The 15,949-nt window shown below is 53.6% G+C and overlaps 6 protein-coding genes across 6 annotated transcripts; 2 read left to right on the top strand and 4 right to left on the bottom strand.

Annotated features, from left to right (window-relative positions):
• Positions 1–17: 17 nt before the first annotated feature.
• J4E78_007859 (uncharacterized protein) lies at positions 18–1,604 on the bottom strand (the record flags this gene model as incomplete). Its single annotated transcript, XM_049368462.1, has 1 exon — positions 18–1,604. The coding sequence occupies one exon, from the start codon at positions 1,602–1,604 to the stop codon at positions 18–20; it is 1,587 nt and encodes a 528-aa protein (XP_049220116.1).
• Positions 1,605–3,395: 1,791 nt separating this feature from the next.
• On the bottom strand, positions 3,396–4,613 carry J4E78_007858 (uncharacterized protein; the record flags this gene model as incomplete). The annotated part of the gene is made up of 3 exons (XM_049368461.1): positions 3,396–3,530; positions 3,586–3,959; positions 4,052–4,613. The coding sequence occupies 3 exons, from the start codon at positions 4,611–4,613 to the stop codon at positions 3,396–3,398; spliced, it is 1,071 nt and encodes a 356-aa protein (XP_049220115.1).
• Positions 4,614–5,336: 723 nt separating this feature from the next.
• Positions 5,337–7,094, bottom strand: J4E78_007857 (uncharacterized protein; the record flags this gene model as incomplete). Its single annotated transcript, XM_049368460.1, has 3 exons — positions 5,337–6,453; positions 6,506–6,896; positions 7,055–7,094. 3 exons carry the CDS (start codon positions 7,092–7,094, stop codon positions 5,337–5,339), a joined length of 1,548 nt encoding a protein of 515 aa, XP_049220114.1.
• A 907-nt stretch (positions 7,095–8,001) lies between these two features.
• Positions 8,002–9,643, top strand: J4E78_007856 (uncharacterized protein; the record flags this gene model as incomplete). Its single annotated transcript, XM_049368459.1, has 8 exons — positions 8,002–8,053; positions 8,104–8,270; positions 8,324–8,431; positions 8,483–8,554; positions 8,602–8,688; positions 8,736–9,002; positions 9,058–9,426; positions 9,476–9,643. 8 exons carry the CDS (start codon positions 8,002–8,004, stop codon positions 9,641–9,643), a joined length of 1,290 nt encoding a protein of 429 aa, XP_049220113.1.
• Positions 9,644–9,933: 290 nt separating this feature from the next.
• On the top strand, positions 9,934–11,330 carry J4E78_007855 (uncharacterized protein; the record flags this gene model as incomplete). The annotated part of the gene is made up of 3 exons (XM_049368458.1): positions 9,934–10,134; positions 10,191–11,028; positions 11,077–11,330. 3 exons carry the CDS (start codon positions 9,934–9,936, stop codon positions 11,328–11,330), a joined length of 1,293 nt encoding a protein of 430 aa, XP_049220112.1.
• A 754-nt stretch (positions 11,331–12,084) lies between these two features.
• J4E78_007854 (uncharacterized protein) lies at positions 12,085–13,964 on the bottom strand (the record flags this gene model as incomplete). The annotated part of the gene is made up of 2 exons (XM_049368457.1): positions 12,085–12,891; positions 12,939–13,964. The coding sequence occupies 2 exons, from the start codon at positions 13,962–13,964 to the stop codon at positions 12,085–12,087; spliced, it is 1,833 nt and encodes a 610-aa protein (XP_049220111.1).
• Positions 13,965–15,949: the final 1,985 nt, after the last annotated feature.

Raw genomic sequence — 15,949 nt, 5'->3', positions numbered from 1 at the left:
AAATGTATGATGGATGCTCAGATCATCAAGCCGGCACCAATTGCGACGGCGCTCAGGCCTGTCTCGCGACTGTCCTCGCTCGTTCGTCGCTTTCCTAACGTCTTCAGTTGACGCGCGGTATCCATCTTTGTTTGCGACATGCCAGACGGCGATGGTGGGCCTGATGGGCCTGTAGCATCGCTGTTTGACTTGGAGCGCATAGGGCCTAGGTCTTCGCCGAAAGTGATTGAGGTGATGGAATCATCACTGACACCACGAATAGGCGAGCTGGGTCTCTCTGATGAGGCAGCAGCGGATTCAGTTTTGTCTGCGGTGGCTGTTGGTGAGCTGTGGATCGTTGTAAGCCTTGCAGAGCGTTTGGACCTCGCGAAACCATGTACGTCGTAACGGGGTGGGTGCGGGGTATAGTCGACGAGCATGTGCGCCTTGACGCTAATGCGGAAGCGTTGGCCTTTTCCAAAGACTACGTCGCTGACACGTGGAGAAGAAGCAAGCAACACTGGAGCGCAACGGCGGCGGTAACGCAGGGTCTGCGCAGGGCAAGGTCGGATCGCGGGTGCCGATTTGGAATCTGACGATGATTCACTCTCAGGACGCTCGTCATCACCTTGCTCGTAGTCGTGTGAAGAGATGGGTGCTAGCGATTCTCTCGCATGCCGCGTCGGGAAACGAACGTCTTCGGGGTCGAAGTCGTCGAATTCCAGGTCTGGCGCAGGTGCTGCGTGGCTGATGCCCGAGTCGCGGGTGCCAGCCAGATGTGGGTAAAGTTGGCGGATAATTTGCTCCTGTTGTGCAACGATGCGTCGGCCGGCTTCTAGACTTGTCAGACTCTCGAGGTTTTCTCCGAACTGCGCGTTGTCCAAAATGCGTTGACGCCTGCCCCTTCGAGGAAGACTTCTGTAGCGGGGCTCGCTGCGATCTTCTAGGGGTGCACTGATGTCGATGGCGGCGCAAAACAATTCCACCCAGTCGAGCATGCCTTGCTCGGTCGACGGACAGAGCAAGAACTGCTCAAACTCCAGGCGCAGGCGGATGGCATGTTCCCGTACAGGCTCGAAAAGCTGTGGATCCGTTTCGTACAGTTTAGGCCGAGCGACAGCGGGCACCAGGTGGGCGAAAGGAGACTTTGGTATCAGCAACGTCTTCTTGAAATCAGATGCCACGCCAACTTCAGCATGCTGCAAGGAATAGGTTCGCAACAAGCGACCTGGGCATGGCTCTTTGTTCTTGCTGAGGAGACGCGGGTACTTTATGCGGTGTATGCTCAACTGCGTGCCTCGAAGTATGGCGTAGACATCATGCCATTCTCGATGTCCCGAGACCTGGAATGGCGAGGATAGTTCCTGCTTGATGCCAACAAGTCCTTCCATCTCGACGGTGCAGGTGTAGGGCGGGGGTGACTGGATACTGCGCACCGCCTCTTTCTCTCTCCTTGTCCTTTCGTCTAGGACGCGACGGGTCTGAGGATCGGTTGCGCGAGCATACGAGGGCGGCGACCCGATGGGCAGTTGGGCGTGGGTGTGGTAGGTGTTGTGGTATCCATATGTTGACGTGGCCGGCGAAGGGTTTGTCGAGCGAGGCCGTGGTGCACGTGTTTGAGCCATGGCTTCAGTGGTCGAGTCTATGGAGCAGGGCGGTGCGTTGAAGAGTAGATGGCTGCAAGGCTGCAGGGCTCTTGGCCAAGGTCAGGGCACGACTTTAGTGTAGGTATCGGCGCTGTATTTGGAAGCGGCGTGTGGTGCCAAAGCAGCTCATGGACCTATCGAGGAGAAGGCGCCATGAACGGGTGGCTTGCGGTAGTGGTTTGACGATGGAACCCCCGGACTCGATGTGTCACAGTGATTTGTTCTCGTCAGGAAAAAGTAAGTCGGGCAAACGGACAAAGTCCAGTGTCGCTGTCGAGATGACGCCACAGGAGCTGCAGAAGCGAAAGAAGCGGTGGCAGGCGCGTTGGGTATATCTAAAAGCGACGACAGGGGTGGTCCTGCTGTGGAATGAAATGCGGACGGGGCGCGTCGTATGTGACCGAGGAAGATGCGACACCAGTCTGACGGAGAGATTGACAGCGCAGGGCAGTGCGAATGGAAGCTGACGGAGAAGAGGCGCATCACTTGTTGCTATCAGCTGCCCTGCAGTTGTTGGTGCCATGCAAGGATAACTCGTCAAGGCCTGAAGACGTTCCAGATGCCGCTAACAGGACCTAGAAACAGGCCCACCCGCCCCTTTGAGCCAAGTCGAGTCCTGCACCTCTGCAAGCGATCCGTCGTCCGCCGCACTCCACTCCACCCTGCGTGCTTTTTGCCTCAGCTGGGAATCTCGCGCACCTCCCACCGAGCCTAGAATCACCACACCATCGCTTTTCTCGCTGCTCCCACACCACGCTGACAGTCTCGGCTCCACCACCATGACACGCCCCGCGCCCTGCTAACGCAAACCGCGCCACTTTAGCTGAGTCAGGCCTCGCCCTAGGTCGGCTTTATCTTGGCTTCGACACATGACGGCTTCTTGCCCTAGGCATGCGGAAGTCATCAGCTAATTGCAATCCCACGGCTCGGGTTCGCGGTACGCTGGCGCAGGCGGCACGCGTTCGCCGCTTGTCTTTGTCCTCCGTACCTCGGACACGCTCGCCTTGTGGCCTATACTGACCGACACACGCAGGTCGCACCCTCCTGTCCGAATCCAGATATCGCCAACACCTTCTCCCTGCTCGACTGTCTTCCTTTCTTCTTTGCCGCTCCTTTTCGAACACCATCTTTTTGTCTTTCCACGTCATCTTTCCGTCATTTTCGCGTCACCTGTGAGGCAATCCTGCTTGCGCCGCGCCAGACATTTCGATAAACAATTTCCGTGGTACGGTTTGCGTACGGTGAAGAGTCAGATGACTATCGCAATCTCACATTAGCCCTAGGACAATCATACATCGCACAGCGGATATCTGCAGTGCTGCACTCTATCCGGCATATTCGTGGCAACCGGCACCTTTGTCTCGACAGCTTCGTCTAGTATCCTGGTCTTGATTTGAAACCTATGATCCTCTCCATACCGTCATCATCCATCACCTTAAATTTCGCTGATGCCTCCGTGGCTGGTTACTCTATTCTTCAATAGCAGATCGAGAGCTACATTTGAGTAGGTCTGTCACCGAGGTAGTGCTCCAAAGAGCGCTGACTAGTATTTGGAGGCAAGTTAAGATGAACCCATTGTAAAACACAGCCACTCGTAAACCCTTCAGCCACGCATTCAGCCGCATCATAACGAAGGAAAGGAGTCAAGCAGAGCAGAAAAATGATTCGCCTCTGATTTGCTTCACGTAGGGTTTGGCGCAGATCTATCTTGAGTGTAGCATGGCGGTACCAAATTTCTACTTGATGTAGAGCATCGTGGACTGTACCCATCTACGCAGCGATCTTGATAACAGCCCGTCCAGCAAGCTTCCCTGCATTCATGTCTGCACAGAACCGATCAATATCCTCCAAACCACCATGAGTCAGAATCGGATGTACGAGTCCTCGCGAAGTAAAGTCGAGTGCCTACCCGCCCAGTTAGTAGCAGTCTCCCTACCTAGCTCGCGAGAATAACACTCACCTCCTCAACGTCCTTTAGCGTTCCTGTCACGCTTCCCACAACATTCAATCTCTTGAGGCACATCAGGATTGGACTAGCTCCCGCAATGATCGACGAATCTTTCGGTAGGCCTACACACACCATCGTGCCGTTGGGTCTCAGCAAGTTTGGCGCTTGTTCGTAGCCTGCTTTCGTTGCTGCGAAAACGATCACGCCATGAGCGCCATAAGTAGTAATCTTCATGATCTCGGAAGTGATGTCCGAGCATGTAGTGAAGTCGATAAACCTCTCGGCACCAAGAGAGAGGCAGAGATCGCGTTTGGCGTCGCCGCCGTCGATGGCAATAACGCGCATACCCATATGGCGAGCGTACTGAACACCAAAATGACCAAGGCCTGGGTGGTATCAGCATCATCTTATATGACGGTTTCAATTTCGTCGCTGCGAAAGACGGAAGAGGACACAAAAGCGCTATGCGCATACTCACCACCACCCGCTCCCGGAATGACAATCCACTGCCCGGGGAGTACTTTACTTCTCTTGCAAGCCACATACGCTGTAACACCACCACACATGATCGGGCCCGCCTCCTCATCTTTGACACCATCAGGCAATCTCGTCGCATATCTCGCATCCGTTAAGCAATACTCCTGGAACGTTCCCGCAACAGTAAATCCACTGTTCAGCTGCTTCGGGCAATGACATTCGTCTTGGCCATTAGTACAAAACTCGCATCGTCGGCATACAGACGCAATCCATTTGATACCAGCGCGATTACCAGGCTGCCAGAGATCCTGCACGTTTGCGCCAACGGCTACAACGATGCCAGCGCCCTCATGGCCTGCGATGCCTTTGGTACATTCGGCCATCTTGAAGTCCCACTCATCATGGAGCAGGGATTTGTCCGAGGCACAGAGGCCACTGTAGTTTATCTTGACGAGAATCTGGTCAGGAGCTGGTTCTGGGACAGGAATCTCCTTGATGGTAATCGTAGCGTTGTCGCCGGTGCCTTGTTTGATGGCCGCCTTTTGTGTTTTGGGGAGTTGCATAATGTTACTGTATTCGGGACGATGTGAAGAAAGGGAGTATGGCTGATTGAGGAACATTGAGTCACTCCGAATACACCTATATATGTATCAACACGGACACCCGGCACCCACTGTCCTATGTGCGGGGGTCCAACTTAACGGACCTTGTTCTTGGCCTTTGTACGGATAGTCGAAGGTTACTGATCGGGGTCGCAAAAGCATGAGCAGTCCGAATTCGGTACACAGATAATCCCTCTACCATTGTCAAGACGTTGCGTTCATAATCTACCGTGCATCGTCACCGAAGCCCTCGTGATCCTACAGCACTGCAACTCGGGAGACCAGATCGGATAAAGCACGTTCGTGTCAAGGTCTGCGGGGAGTATCCGCTGTGTATACGAACCGAGGATGAGGGGCACGCGAGACGGTGGACGTGCGGAGACGACTAACGATTAGCGTGCAAGGCGGGGTACAGACATGAGGTAGATTGGACATGAGCGAGCCGTTTGTGACAGAGTTGAAAGATTCGGGAAAACTAAGAGGAGAGAATTATTGGGTTGTTGCTGCTGCTCTCATGCTGCAATACTTGATGTCTACGAGGGGTTGAACCTCAGCTCGGGACGCCCCATGGCGCATTATACTCATGCAGCCTTCTTTCAAGCCTATACCGAAATTTGTACGCCGACCAGTGCAGTTATCCTCTGAACCCAGAACGCCGTGCCAAATTCAATGCTCCCATTCTTCTTACCATGCCGTGATATCGTCGACCTCAGCCTCACCAAACGTGCTGCTTTTGGTGGCGACCATACCAGAATCGCTTGTTGCGGTCTCTACGTTTGGTGTTCTATTCATGATCTCTGGAAGCTCGGTCTTGAGGAAGCCTAGTAAGTGTTCGTTTACCTGCTCAAATTCCAGGAGGAAGGCGTCGTGACCATCTGGAGAATCGATCGTCTTAAGTGTAGCCTTGGGAATACACGCGGCCAATTCCTTCTGTTCGGCAAATGTGAAGAGACCGTCCGATTGTATACCTAGTACCAGTGTAGGCTGTTCAATCAAGGAAAGCGCATAATGAAGGGCCGATACTGGATCTAGTGTGTCGGGTGTCTCGCCTTCAGGATAGCGGTAGCGGGATACATCATGCGTATCCAGCTTTCTTGTGATTGCGATGTAACAATTAGCGTCAAAACGCTTGATGAACTTGTCGGCCTGGTAACGGAGGTAGGACTGTGCTGAGAAGTAGTGCGGCGCAAGAGGCTTCGATGAGCGCGGGAATTGACTGTTGCTACTTGTCGAGCTTGACCTTTCGAGGTTCGGAGTGGCTGGGTCCGATGCATCATGGAACTCGAGGTCGGCATGTGCGGCTGCAGAACCGGGTATGGCGGTACTGCTGTTTGTCCGTGACATCAGACGCGGCGAGCCAGCGTTCTTGTGACCGTGGTTGTGTATTGCCCAGTGTTCATGGGAGGGATTGGACGGAGTGGTCGGTCGCGGTACAGTATTGATGCTCTGTTTCTTGGATAGGTCTGGTGTGTTGCGCCCAAATCTTGATTCGAACGAGTCGCGGCTTCTGTAAGTCAGTAAAGCAGACATGCGTGCGGCTCCAAGCCCGGTCGATGGAGGATCTTCATATGCGTAATAGCCGTCGTCGTATTTGGGGTCACTGTAGATACTTTGCCGTTGCGCTTCGCCCCAGCTGATGCCCCATGCGCTGTAGCGAGCGGAAGTGGCTATCGGGATGATGGTCTTGACGTAGTCTTTTCCGAAGTAGGCAAACTCGAGGACAAGCATACCGCCCATGGATCCTCCAATGACGGCAGCGACCTGCTTCACACCAAGATCATCCAAGAGGAGCTTGAAGACACTGTGCCCGTTAGCGGCTTCCAAGTACGAATTCCAGATTTCGCTCGACTAACTTGACATCGTCTCTTACAGTTGTCAGTGGAAACTCGGGTCCGTACGGACCCAGCGAGACGTCGCCATCTTTTGCTGTGACCGGGCTTGCGCTCCCGTAAGGACTGCCGAGACTGTTCATACAGACGACGAAGAAGCGCGATATATCAAAAGCCTTCCCAGGCCCACCTAGCAACGGTCCCCACCAGTCTCCCACGTCAGCGCTTCCGGTGAGCGCATGGCATATCACCATGGCATTGTCTCCGCTGGGCGCGAGGGTACCGTAGGTCTTGTAGGCAACGCTGACATTGTGTAACACGACGCCGGATTCGAGCGTGACCCGGGGGATGACGGCAAAGGTCTGGTCGGGGATAAGTTTGGCGAACGGATTCTCGGGTTGCGACGACACCGTCCCTACCGCATGTCAGTTTGGATCATGCACCGCCAGAACGCGTCAAGAAAACCCGTCTGGATTCTTCAACATTCCGCATAGCAAATTACAGCAACCAGCCGTTCTTGCTTTGCCTGTCCGAAATGCTTGCGACGGCAAGAAAAGTTCAAAATGCACCTACTGTACTTCGTCGATCCATTGGCAGATCCATAGGTATCCATAGTCGCGATGTCGTACGTGTAGTCGTAGGGAAGAGTGGAGCCTGCGTTGCAGGAAGTCTGGCGTATCGATCACATTGTGGGGAGTCATCACATTGGTGTCGAGTGCTGCTTGCAGACGCCCGCTAGACGAGGCTCGCCAAGACAATGACGTGCTTTTGGGATTTGCCTGGCCCGTATGATGCCCTCGATCTGTCAAACATCAACCATCACCCTTTGCCTAGATTGGTTTTTTGAAGTGTCTGCCCAAGCCTTGATACTCTTGACACTGCTTCCAAAGTTCCCCGCAATGCCCGAGACAAGACTCGAGGCTTCCCTCCGAGTGTTGCCTGTCCGCCATCGTCTAGGATTGTTTTCACTTACTTGGCGACATAATCACTGCTTTGCGCAAAATGGCGTTACCATACGATTTCTCCCATGAGGTTGTGCAACAACACGAAGACTGTCGCCAAACCCTCGAGTGCAATCAAGAGACAGAGTCACCGGCTGCCCGCAGGTGTTTCAAGTTAGATGATTGGACAACAACAGAAAGGTTGAGCTCTCCCGACTTTGATTGCGATGGTCATGAGCAAATTGCAGGTTGTTGTCTGGCTTTTATAGTACACAGAAATATTTTGTTGGCCCAAATACGACTTGTCATCGTCGAATTAATGCATCAACCGACTGGCGCAAAGCGTACTCTGACCAGTCAACGGCTGCAAATGGAAACCAAGCTCACCGTGCACTATATAGAATTCCTGCGATGGGAGCGAAATGAAGGCACCTAAAACAACAAGGACGGACGCAATCACGGCTATGTAGCACGCACCTCTCGCTAACGGACGCCACACGTGGCTTGCGCGTGACACTAGCTCTCCCTGCCCACCCAAACGCGTCCGTATCCAACATCAACCATAATTACTGACATGCGATGCGACGGGTAGTAGTAACAGGCTTAGGGCTTGTAACCCCTCTTGGACTAGGTGACGCGACGTTCACCTTGCTTTGATCCCATTTCTCCTAACGCGGATAGGTGTTCGACGAACCTGGAAGCGTCTGATCGATAGCCAGTGTGGCATCGTTTCCATCAAAGACAGAAGCCCTGAATTCGCGCTGCTACCGAGCCAAGTCGCTGGTCTGGTTCCTCAGGGTAGCAAAACCGATGGCAAATGGAATACAAAGGAGCATCTAAGCCACAGCGTATGTGCCGCCACCCAACGTTCTCGTCTTTGACAATGTTAATTTTATTACAGGATGAACGCCGTATGGCACGCTTCGCACAGTACGCCATGGTGGCGTCCGATGAAGCTCTCAATGATGCGGGATGGTTTTCGAAGGAAGAGGCCGATCTTGAAGTCACAGTACGGAGGCTCAGCATCCGCCCAGCCTGCATCTTACTCACGCCGAGATAGGGAGTGTACATGGGATCTGGTATCGGCAGTTTAGACGATGTGTATGATACCACAATTGCTTATGAGAGAGGCGTGGGTTGTCCCAGCTATCGATCGTAACTGTCAACTGATTGTGCTAGGGTTACCGAAAGGTGTCCCCGCTCTTTGTTCCACGACTGTTGATCAACCTAGCCGCAGGTCACATATCGATGCGTTATGGGTTCAAGGTGGCTATAACCTTCTGGCTATGTTTGTTGATGCTGAGCCATGATAGGGACCGAACCATGCGGCAACAACAGCATGTACGACCGGAGCACATAGCATCGGAGACGCGTCACGTTTGATTCAGTTCGGAGATGCAGATGTTATGATAGCCGGCGGAGCTGAATCATGCATTCATCCTCTCGCCATATCAGGCTTTGCTAGGGCTAGAAGCCTGGCTACTGAGTTCAATGAACGGCCCATGGAGTCCAGTCGACCATTCGACCGAGAACGGGATGGTTTTGTCATTGGAGAAGGAGCCGGAGTTGTGGTTCTCGAGGTACGCGATCGCTGTGTGCAAGGTTGCCGTACCTGTCGTATCTAATCAGGTGCAGGAACTCGAGCACGCAAGGAAGCGAGGTGCGAACATCTATGCTGAAGTCGCCGGCTACGGACTGTCCAGCGACGCACACCACATGACGGCACCTCGCGAAGATGGCCAAGGTCCACGTCTCGCAATGAAGCATGCACTACGACATGCCGGCCTCAAGCCAAGCGCTGTCGACTACGTGAACGCCCATGCGACGAGCACCCCACTAGGTGATGCTGCGGAGAACCGAGCCATCAAAGAGCTTCTGCTTGGCGAAGACGGAAAGGATAGAGCTTGTGAAATCAATGTGAGCAGTACAAAAGGTGCGGTCGGACATCTTCTGGGTGCTGCAGGGAGCGTGGAGACAATTTTCACGATTCTTGGGATGCATCACGTAAGTCAGATGTGGTTCTTGCCATAGCCTACATGTTGACGATGACCAGAACATCCTACCTCCGACTCTCAATCTTGAGAATCCAGGAGATCCGGCGGTTGACTTTAACTGCAACTACGTCGCCAATGCTGCTCAACAGCACAGAGTCAATGTGGCTCTCTCGAATAGCTTCGGTTTTGGTGGCACCAACGCATGTCTATGCTTCCGCAAAATCTGAGAGTCGACGATAGTTCACCATATACAATACGAGCTTCTGATCGTCAAAACTTGATGCCGAGGTTTTGTGGATTCGCGACTATTAGTACACCATGATGCTAATTACCCCGCCAGAGGGTCACGATAACAGCTGCTAGCCCCACTTGGCGTCATTTGCATCCCACGGTGCTCTGCGATACTTACCTTCCAAGCTTCATTATAGGTACCTCTCTAAACTTCTTTCTCTTTCTATCACACTTCGATCGCAATTTCTCGTGTCCTTTGTTACGCGCGAGAGCGAGATCTGGTAGAATGGCAACCTCCCGCCCCTCATCTGTAGTGGGTAGCGATGCAGGGAGCAAATTATCATTCTTTCGCAATGCATCCAACAAAGCATCTGCATATCATGCGCAGACACCCTACCTCAGAAGGCTCCCATTCGCGGCAATCGCAATCATCATCACCCTCGTCGCTGTAAACCTCCTTGTTTGGGCGGCAGTTGGTATAGTCTTAGTAAGTAAAGAAGGTGAATCCAAATGGCGTTGATCGCATATGCTAAACGTCGGCAGCACTGGCATACGCCACTGATCTCGACAGCAATCCTCTCGTACACTCTGGGCTTGCGCCATGCCCTGGATGCAGATCATATTTCGGCGATCGATCTCATGACTCGCCGTCTGGTTGCTGCAGGCCAGCGGCCAGTGACGGTTGGAATGTTCTTCAGTCTCGGACATTCTACCATCGTCATCATCACGTCGCTCATCGTTGCAGGAACTGCAGCGGCGGTGTCAGACAAGTTTGACAATTTCGAGCGTGTCGGTGGCATCATCGGCACTTCTGTCTCTGCTGCTTTCTTGTTGCTCCTTGGTCTTATGAACATCTACATTCTGTACAAGCTCATAGTACAGATGCGAAAGATGGTTTCGAGCGACCCTGGTAGTGAGCACGAACAGTTCAAGATACAGGGCGGCGGTTGCCTCTTCCCGATATTGCAGAAGCTCTTCAAGTTGGTCGACCGACCCTGGAAGATGTATCCTCTGGGTGTACTTTTCGGGCTAGGTTTCGACACTTCTTCCGAGATCGCTATCCTAGGAATAAGTTCGATTCAAGCCACGAAGGGGACATCAATTTGGCTGATCTTGATCTTTCCACTGCTCTTCACAGCAGGCATGTGCCTTCTCGATACCACCGATGGTGCGCTGATGATGAGTCTGTACACAAGCACGCAACTTGCGCGCGACCCGATCGCCATTTGCTACTACAGCATTGTGCTAACAGTCATTACCGTGGTTGTCGCGACCATCATCGGGATAGTGCAGTTCCTCAATCTGGTGCTCAACGTTGCCGAGCCGCATGGCAAGTTTTGGGAAGGCGTCGAAAAGCTGGGCGATGCTTGGGATATAGTTGGTGAGTTGATTGATCGCACTAAAAGAATTCGACACTAACAGGATGCAGGCGGAGCTATATGCGGTACATTTATCGTTTTCGGTGGTCTCAGTGTTCTGCTGTACAAGCCTTGGAGACGTCGCATCGATAGGAAAAGAGTCAACAATGCGCACTTTGAGCCATTACCCCAGGAAAATGATGTGCGCGGCTCCGACGAAGAGCACAACCGAGGGATCGTCCCATCGAGTACGACACAGACAAAAGCGGTGGAGGTGAACATCGAGCCAGTAGAAGCCATAGGCGCTGGTCCTGCACGTTGTTGAAAACTTTGTGTCAACAGCACCAGACGTCGACCCTTCAATTTGATATTACCTGACAACCTGCCTATATCCTTTACCTCTTCCGATCCCGAGACCATTTTCCGTCAAACTGCGGACTCATACATGTCAAGTCGAGCATTCTCCCTGCGGAATCTTTCGAATACGCTATGACGTCCTGAAGAGCACACGAGACCGCTGCAGAGATCTGTTGGAGCTGGCCGTTCGAAGTGATGGTGTATGAGTAGTCTGTCAGAGTCATATGCATCGATTGAAAAAGGCAAATCGTGTATATCTGAGGAGGTGCGATCTTTTGGACCGAAAGTCGGGTTCGTGTACGGTAGAAGCAGACTGTATATGGGTGATGACATGGACGGGCGTGGAAATGAGCGGCAGCTGCCGAACCTATGTGTCTATGATGAAAAGGCGTGTTTGGTGACCTGCAACTTGATTGGGTCTGAGTGATTGTGGATGATGGCGCTGCTGAATTGGGACCGAAGGAATGCCGCAGGAGGCTGTCCATGCTTTACAAGAAGAGGGGAAGACATTGAAGAACTCTTTGTTACGCACTCAAACCACTGTCTCTTATGATGAATCACCATGATGGGCACAGAGACGAGTTGCGCATTAGAGACAACACATGTTTGTCTTTCTACTACCGCTCACGGCGTAACTTTAGCTCTTCAAGATTGTACACAACCATGAGAACCTTGGTGCCAACTCCACCTTTTATTAGCTTGGAGTCAAGCTTGCGCGGCTTTCAAACCTCCCACTCTGCAATCTTCAGGACAGCTTCTTGAGTGCCAAACACACGCAATGTATTGCCAAACTCGTTCCAAAACTCTGAATCAAAGGCTGGGATGAGCTCCATTGGCTGTCGCTTAATCTGCTCCAACGGCACCCATCCCGTCTTATCTTGGACGTAGACGTCATTTTCCCATGACCCGGCGACGTCTTGAACCTGTTCGTCCCATTTTGCAAGTTCACTATCTTCAGGAAGCTTAACCTCTCCGTCATCTTCAGTCGAGGAAGATTCGGCGTCAGGGCTCAGAGCTTTGAGCGTGTCGAATAGGTTCTTAGTTTCGAATCGTTGTTGTCTTGCCTCCTTTTTCCTAGCCTTGGCCCTTTGTTTCTTTGTTTTCTTGGGTTGAGGCTGCTCCACTGGGGGCAGGGGAACGGGCAGGTCGACCTTCTCGCGTCCATCTTTTAGAAAATCCTGAACATCTTCCGCCAACACTCCTTTCGTTTTGTTACTGGAACGGCTGGGCAATGGCGCCGGAACCTGTTCTCCTCGCTCCGCACCAAGCTTGGCGGCGAGCCTGATCATGATGGTGGCAGTAAGGAGGCTGTCATAGCCTGCTTCGTGGAAGGCCTCGGTCTCTTGGTACTTCGGATGGTCGGCATGCGTGACGATGTGGGGCAACGGCTGCAGACTTGAATTCTCGGCAATATCCTGTAGTGTAGGGGAGGCGTTGAGGTCGCCTTCAGCATGAGTCGCTAGATATTTAGTGTCGATGATGTTGGGGAACAGCTCATGGATGGCATCCTGGAAGCCTTGCAGGGTATCCTGTACAGAGTTAGCGCGTTGACCAGATGAGGAGATGTTGCACGTGCAGGCAGTTGGCCGACAAAAGTACGATAAAAGTAGACAATGTCAGTGAACATGTTGTGGCCGACTAGCACGGGCTGCTTAATTTTAAGTCTCTCTATGGCTCTGTCGTAGCGATCCCTTATATCATGTGCGTCGGCAGTGACGATGGTGCCAGTAGTGCGTGCGACATAGAGTGGATCCGCGCGATTGATGTCGCCGCCCTTGACTAAAGCCTCGAAGACCCAGCGGAAGCCGGTTTGTCGGACAATGGATTCTTTGACGCGGTTCTTGATCCTGCGCATATTGTCGGCCTCACGCACAGGGTCTAGATGGAGGATACGAACACACTCTCCGCGTCCTATGGACACCAACTCTGGGAACTCTGCGCGCACGAGCTGATGCACGAGACGCTTCTCGAATCGCGTGATGACGGGTATTACGGGCGGAGTGGAAAGCCCTGTATGAGTTGTAATGTCCAAGGACGACGAAGTGCTAGATTTCCATTTCTCAATGGCTTGCCTCACCCTGCGCATAAAGTCGAGCGACTCGACATCTGCCGAGTTAAGTTGCAGATCGGGTATGGGATTCTTGTTCTCGAGTCGATCCCAGGCCATGCGCTTTGCTCGCTCTGCTTCGTCGCGGGATAAGTACTGTACGCCTGTGGCAAATGGAGCCCCCAGGTCGAAACCATTGTTGAGGAGGAAGGTACACGCGCCGCTCTGAAACTTGATCTCACGCTCAAAGTCGATGCGCTCGTCGAAAAGCGGGCTGATGTTGATGTTGTAAGGCCTCAAGACATAGGTGTTGGCAAGGTAGTCGAAGCGCGCGCAGGTGATACCTACCTGTAGGATCTGATAGCGGTCGGCGCCCATTTTGGTCTCGGCATAGCGCTCCTCCATGGTGAAGCGGGCCGGGCCATGTGCAGGTTTGTCTTGGATGCGCGATGGAATGCCGGACAGTTCGAGATCAAAAGACACAAAGTCGGCCTCGGATATGTGGATGAAGATGGCCAGCAAGTGGTGCGGGAAGGTAGCTGCGTCGACGTCCATGATGGCGAGACGCGTAGAGATGGTCGTGGAGGTTAGCAGCGATGGATCAAGCGACAAAGCGCGTGTCTAGCTCCTGCCTCTGAGCTTGACGCAGGCAAGCGCGTGTCAAGCACCTTGACAACCAGTTGACGTCTGCAGACTGATGCAAACGCAGATAGCTCGGGGTGTCGGAGGCAGGTGACGCGCCAAGGCGGTTCGGGTGAGGTGAGGTCAGCCGAGGTTCGAAATGTTGACACCGGGCGCTCCGTCACCCACCGCTGTGCGCTCGTGAAGCTCAGAGGACATCGAAACATGGCGACGCTCTACGACGACGTCAGCGGGTCGCGCTACCTCTCATCATCCATCTCGTCGCTCTCGACGTCACGGCAACAGTCGTCGCAGATGGCCAAAGCCTACCGACAGGCTGCCCAGCTGTTCCTGACGCGACGCCTCCCCGAGGCGCTGTCGACCATCGAGCCCATCATCAGCCCGCCGCCAATCGACGCGGCCGACGTCGTGGGCCACGCGCCCGTCGCGACGGCGTCGCGCGGCACCCGGGTCAAGGTGTGGAGCTTCTACCTCACCTTCCTCAACGCCGTGGTCGAGCTGGGCGCCGAAGAGGGCAAGCACGCCTTTGGCAGCACGCGATGGAAGCACTTGGTCTCGCAGTGTCGCGACGGCAGCATCTGGGACCACGTGGTCCGCGACGGCTATGCGGGTGTCGAGGGCGACGTCGACGCCGACGTGGTCGTCAACCTCGCCACCCTCCTCCTTACCCATGCGCCCTCGCAGCGGCTCAACCAGCAGAAGCTCGAGACGTACCTGTCCGCCACGGCCAACCCGGCCCCCGACGCCTCCGCACACCTGTCTGACACCCCGCGCGACCTGGAAAAGCGCATCAAACTCCTCGAGCTCTACACCCTGCACGTCCTGCCACGCAACGACGAATGGGACTATGCCCGCGACTTCATCGACATGTCCGAGGTGCTGGACCAAGAGCGCAAGGAAGCCTTCCTGCTCGCACTGCACTCTCTCAAGGAAGAAAAGGAAGACACGCAAGCCCGCGAAGAGAAGCTGCGCCAGCAACAACAGGAGCAAATGGACCAGCGCCGCAGAGAAACCGAGGCCCAGCGCCTCGACCAGGCGCGCGCACAAGACGAACGCCGCATACGCGAGGAACAAAACAGACGCCAACCCCGCGCCTCAGACGAGCCACAACCCACGCCATCGCAGTCTTCCCGCACCTCCCGAACGCCCGCCAAGAAACCAGCCACGCCGCCGCCCGGCCTCTACAACCGCGCGTCTACCATGTTCGCAAACATGCACACCCTGATTTCCGATACGGCCCATCACATGACTTCCAATCCCATGGCTTTCTTCCGTACCTTACTTTTCTTGTTGGCGTTTGGCTTGGCGTTTGGCAGGCGCCCTCTTAGAGAGAGGATACTACGCATCATACGGAGTGCGTGGGACAAGGTGAGACGTACCGTAGGAATGGGCGTCAAGGTTTCCTACATCTAACCTGTCTGCCATATGTGGGTCCGGTTCTTATGGTTATATATTCTTCTTTCTAAACATTACTACCGTCGGTCATGCTAACCTCTTGCAATACTATCATGCTCTTCGTCTTCGTCCTTGGTGTCGGCCCTGTCATATCACATACGCTAGCCTTCATTGCAGCCTTGGCCTGTCCCGGGCTAATGCCATTGCGCGTGTCTTCCCACATTCCAGACATTAGCCGTTACGGAGACAGAGCTGTTCAAAAAGACTGCCCATCCTTTGCATATGACTACGTTCGTACTGGAACGCAACCAAATCCATGCGCTTACTGGACCTTGTGTCTGGAACCCAGTGTCTTCCTTCTTTGCTTGATCATGTAGGTGTACATGGTGTAGGAACCTAATAAGATGTGAATTTCGAGTATAAACAAGCCGCCATAAAAGAATCATACCTGGAATGTACAGCAGCAAGCAGAAGTAGAAGACGAGCGGTATGACTGGGCTGAC

Source organism: Alternaria triticimaculans (assembly GCF_023758025.1).
Source record: "Alternaria triticimaculans strain BMP 0046 chromosome Unknown scaffold_12, whole genome shotgun sequence".
In the NCBI taxonomy this organism is placed as follows: domain Eukaryota; kingdom Fungi; phylum Ascomycota; class Dothideomycetes; order Pleosporales; family Pleosporaceae; genus Alternaria; species Alternaria triticimaculans.
Note: the sequence above shows the minus strand (reverse complement) of the source record. Positions and strands in the feature narration are given on the sequence as shown.